This window comes from Carya illinoinensis, chromosome 8, assembly GCF_018687715.1.
Source record: "Carya illinoinensis cultivar Pawnee chromosome 8, C.illinoinensisPawnee_v1, whole genome shotgun sequence".
NCBI lineage: Eukaryota > Viridiplantae > Streptophyta > Magnoliopsida > Fagales > Juglandaceae > Carya > Carya illinoinensis.
The window spans coordinates 28,687,191-28,691,790 of NC_056759.1; the positions used below are offsets into that span (position 1 = coordinate 28,687,191).

The following is a 4,600-nucleotide window of genomic DNA, read 5'->3' on the forward strand; positions in this document are numbered from 1 at the left end:
GCAAAGCCGATATAATTATCTTCTAGAAACTCGATGTATAACTTCTGCCTCTTTTTCGATGCCCAATTCTCTACCCTCAAGCAACGTGCGTTAACAAAGACGTTGTAGGGATCGATCTTGGTTTTAATTTATCTATCGATAACTCTTATAAATACAAAGGGATTATATATATAAAATAAAATTTATAAATTAATATAATTTTATAAAATTCGTTAGATTTAATTTATAATAAAAATAACTTTACAATTTATCATACCACATCAAGCTACATACTCAGTTTGTTATCTTTATGAAAAATACTCTAGTTACGAAAAGATTACATAAAAATAATCTCACAAACTGACGTGACTTAATGTTGTTCATTAGATTATAAAGTTACTATTATTATAAAATAGATCTAACAAATCAGATGAAATCACTTTAGTTTGTAAGATTATTTTTGTGTAATTCTTTTACGAATGTAACAATACTCTTTGTTCTGCCTTGATATAATATATATAGCTGCCTTTATTTTTATATTTTTTATTTTTTTGCAGGATTATATATATATATATATATATACTCTTATCAGTTTCATCTTATTTCTAAAATAATAAATTAAAAACTAATATGTAATGAATGTAGCATAATTAACATAATTATATATAGGATAAGATAAATGGAGTAGTCCCTAGAATTTTTTTTGGATTTATTTGCGAAACTGCCCTCCATGCAGACAAACATGATCTTGAGTAGAACAATGGCTAATGATTTACTTTATAGATACAGTAATTTTATGCATCTGAAATATTTATATATTTTGTTATTAAAAAAAATCAAGAAAAAAAAATCATATTAAGTTCAAAATCTCATTACCAAATCAGGCAAGAAAAAAAGTTGTAAATGAATATTATATATCAGCTTGGATCCATCGTTTGAGAGAGAAATAGATATAGAAATCTTAAATTAATCGAGATTTTAATTAATACGTTGTATTAATAATAAATTACTACTAATTAACTTATATGTTCAAGCATATGCACCACATCATTTATACTCCATTAATCTAATCCGTACCACTAAAATATCTGTCATTATCCCTTCCATTATGAGTTATCTTATCATATCAATGCTGCATGAACTTTTATTTAGGTAATTTTTGTGGACTTGTTGGCTTATACGTGTTTAATTTGTATGAGTTCTACAATATTTTTATATCAAGAAATGAAATTTATAGTCGTCGTTTAATCACTTTAAAAAAAATGAACAAACACTTAATTTAGATGAAAAAAATTAATTTTTAATAATCGACTTCAATACTCTTTTTTAAAATGACTATACGATACTTATACACTTTACGATTGTATGTATCATTATTCTTTTGTATCAGTTCTGTTCTAAAAATTTCAAGTCTCATGCACTATCTTATTAAAAAAAATATAACACATCGTTAAAAAGTATCTTTTCATGTGAGATTTAAATTTATTTACTTTTTTGATCAAATCATTTTCATATGTACATACACATCATTATATATATATATATATATATGTATATATGTATATAGAATATTACAATGATACATACTTTGAAAATGGATAATTGGTGGTAATAAACGAAAAAGAAGAAAAGCAGGAAATAATAATAATAACAATAATAATAATGAAACAATAACCCAAAACAAAATAGGTTCATTAAAGGGAGTGGAGTCACGAAAAAGCAGCGGGTTTTCCGGTGCAAAAGGACGAATAAGGAAAAGCTGGAGCGGCGATACGTGGCCTTTTAGTGGACGTTGGATGGAGTGTGCGAATTTATCAGTGGCTGATTCTGCGGGTTTTAATATAAGATTAGATCATAAAATGCTGAAGGCCAGAGAGAGGGAGAGAGATTTTAGAGCGTTGTTTTGTTCTATGGACACAAGACGCTCTGCCCAGAGCTGAAAAGCTCATCTCCTGCAAATAAATCAGAGAGAGAGAGAGAGAGAGAGAGAGAGAGAGAGAGCGAGCAAAGAGATGGGTTGGGAGGCTTTAAATTGAGGCAGCAGAGCGGTGCAGAAAGAGCATATATGGCGGCGTTGCAGAGAAGGGGAGAGAGAGTGAGTAGCCGTTGATTCCGCGGCGTTCTTTAAATGCTTCCTAAATTCACTCTGAAGCTGGAAGGAAAGAAAAGGAATTGTTCAAGGCAGGCAGCCATTAACACTGCCAAACACTGACTGAATTCTGTCTCTCTCTAACCAACTAGGGCTGCAAATTAATCCCTCCCCCCAACAACAAGCAAACACCACCTCCACCACCACTACACAAACTCACATAAACATACTCTTTGAGAAAGAAAGAAAGATTAGGTCCAGATTAAGAGAAATACATGTACGCTCATATACGACACACGCAGAACGAGAATTCTCAAAGAAAGCCTAGAAGTTACTGGGTAACAGTACGACACCCACCCCCATCGTTCAAGGCAGGCACAGAACCATTTCGTAGTTGGGTTCTGATTTTGCGGTGGGAGTGGAGCTTCTGATATGGATTGTCTGTCACAATTGAAGTGCGGGTCGGATTTAGAGGAGGAGCAATGGCTGGTTTTTTCTCATTAGGTGGAGGAAGGGGTTCCACGAGCAGCAGCCAAGAAGATCGTCATCGGCAACGCAGTAACAACCCTCCAACGGAAATTCCCCCGGAGAGCTTGTTTTGGTACAAGAACGATGACCCAGGGTATAAGGGTTTCGAACTATGGCAACAGCAGGAACAGGTGCTTCTTCAACAGCAGCAACAACAACAGCAACGGCACCACCAACAGCTCCAGCAAGATCTCTATGCTTCAGCGGCTGGGTTAGGCGTGGGGCCCAGCCGGAGCTCGATCAACGTCTCCGATGAGTCGCCATCGAGATCGGCGTTCATGATGATGAGGTCCGCAGGGGGAGGAGGAGCAGGGGTGAGCTGCCAGGACTGCGGGAACCAAGCCAAAAAGGACTGCGTTCACATGCGGTGCAGGACTTGTTGTAAAAGCCGAGGGTTCGAGTGCCAAACCCATGTCAAAAGTACTTGGGTCCCAGCTTCCAAGCGCCGCGAGCGCCAGCAACAGCTCGCTGCTATGCAGCAGCAGCAACAACATCAACAACTTCAGCTCCGCGGAGTGAATCCCAAAAGACAGAGAGAGAATCCGAGCACTTCCTCTCTCGCCTGCACTCGTTTGCCCACCAGCGCGTCAGGTAATTAAGCTTCGTTTAATTTTCTTCTCTTTTTTCCTGAATTAATATAATATATCTCGCAGACACTCAAACTTCCATTGATTGACTCTTCGCAAGAATTGCTAGACGCATCCAAAGAAATTCTGAAAAGAGAGAATGGATGGAAGAGAGAGAGAGAGAGAGAGAGAGAGAGTTTTGGAAGTATGCCCAAATAATACAGCTAGATATCGATTGCGTGTAATGGAAATCGACCTCCATAGTAAACTACTAAACTCCATCAACTTTTCCTTCTTTTCCACTTCTTTACCCAAAACACTATTATTCAGTAATCCTGACGAATGGATTGACACAGAAGAAATTCTCTTTCCTCTTTGTGTGTGTCTGTGCCTCTGTCTACATGTGGATATCTGTGTATGAGCGTGTGCGCTTGCTTTTCAAACATTTATATATATTGTATCCCATTTATCCTTTCCAATTCGTAATGTCTAAACTTATAACATCCCCATTGCTTTTGGGATCATGTTGTAGGGTTAGAAGTCGGCCATTTTCCGGCAGAAGTGAATTCTCCCGCCGTTTTCCGTTGCATACGAGTGAGCTCCATTGACGAAGCAGACGATCAGTACGCGTATCAGGCGGCTGTGAACATTGGAGGCCATGTTTTCAAGGGGACCCTCTATGACCAAGGCCCCGAAACTAATTACTCAATTGCTGGGGAGAGCTCCTCCGGGGGAGGCGGTGGAGTTCAACCTCTTAACCTCATTGCTGGTGTCACCAATACCAGCGCCACCACTGCTAGTGGTGGTGGCGGCGGCGGTGCAGACATGGGTTCTTCTGCCATGACACTTCTCGATCCTTCTTCTCTATACTCAGGAGCTCCGCTTAGCACTTTCATGGCTGGTACGCAATTTTTCCCACCACCTAGATCTTGAAAAACAGTCCCACATTCTTCCATCTCTCTCTCTCTCTTTCTGACCAACTTAGTTAATCTTCACTTTCTCAGCAATATTTGATAATGTTGTAGTAAATTTGATAACCATTCAAGTAGGAGCTAGGAACGAAAAAGAAAAAGGACGAGAGGAAACGCGGAAAGCTGTTTGTTTTAATATTGCGAATCTCAAAGTTCTCATGAATGCAAGCTAAGTTATTGATATTGTAATTGATCATTTCCTTGAAATGAGATTTGGTTTCTGTATGAGACGGACGGTGTGCAATCCAGCGTAGTGCAGTCTGCCCCCCCCCCCCCCCCCCCCCCCCCCCGCCGGCGCGGGTATCTGTTAATGTTTCTTTTCTGTATTTCTTTTTCATTTATTCTCTTCAGCTAGCTTGAGTTATATTTCATTACCCTTTCCCGGTTGGTTTCGAACTTTGAAGCTGCTTTTTTTTCCTGTTTACCCGTATGTTTGCCGGTTTGAAATGGGGACGAAATATACAAAG

General features: G+C 38.4%; 1 protein-coding gene across 2 annotated transcripts; it reads left to right on the forward strand.

Annotated features, from left to right (window-relative positions):
* Positions 1-1,840: 1,840 nt before the first annotated feature.
* On the forward strand, positions 1,841-4,363 carry LOC122318359 (protein EXPRESSION OF TERPENOIDS 1-like). 2 transcript variants are annotated; one of them, XM_043135637.1, is made up of 3 exons: positions 1,841-3,187; positions 3,284-3,425; positions 3,695-3,836. In XM_043135637.1, the coding sequence occupies exons 1-2, from the start codon at positions 2,551-2,553 to the stop codon at positions 3,379-3,381; spliced, it is 735 nt and encodes a 244-aa protein (XP_042991571.1). In that variant the 5' UTR covers positions 1,841-2,550; the 3' UTR covers positions 3,382-3,425; positions 3,695-3,836. The 2 variants fall into 2 exon arrangements, with proteins under 2 accessions (XP_042991571.1, XP_042991570.1); XM_043135636.1 differs by lacking the exon at positions 3,284-3,425 and having other exon boundaries at positions 1,843-3,187; positions 3,695-4,363.
* The last annotated feature ends 237 nt before the right edge of the window (positions 4,364-4,600 follow it).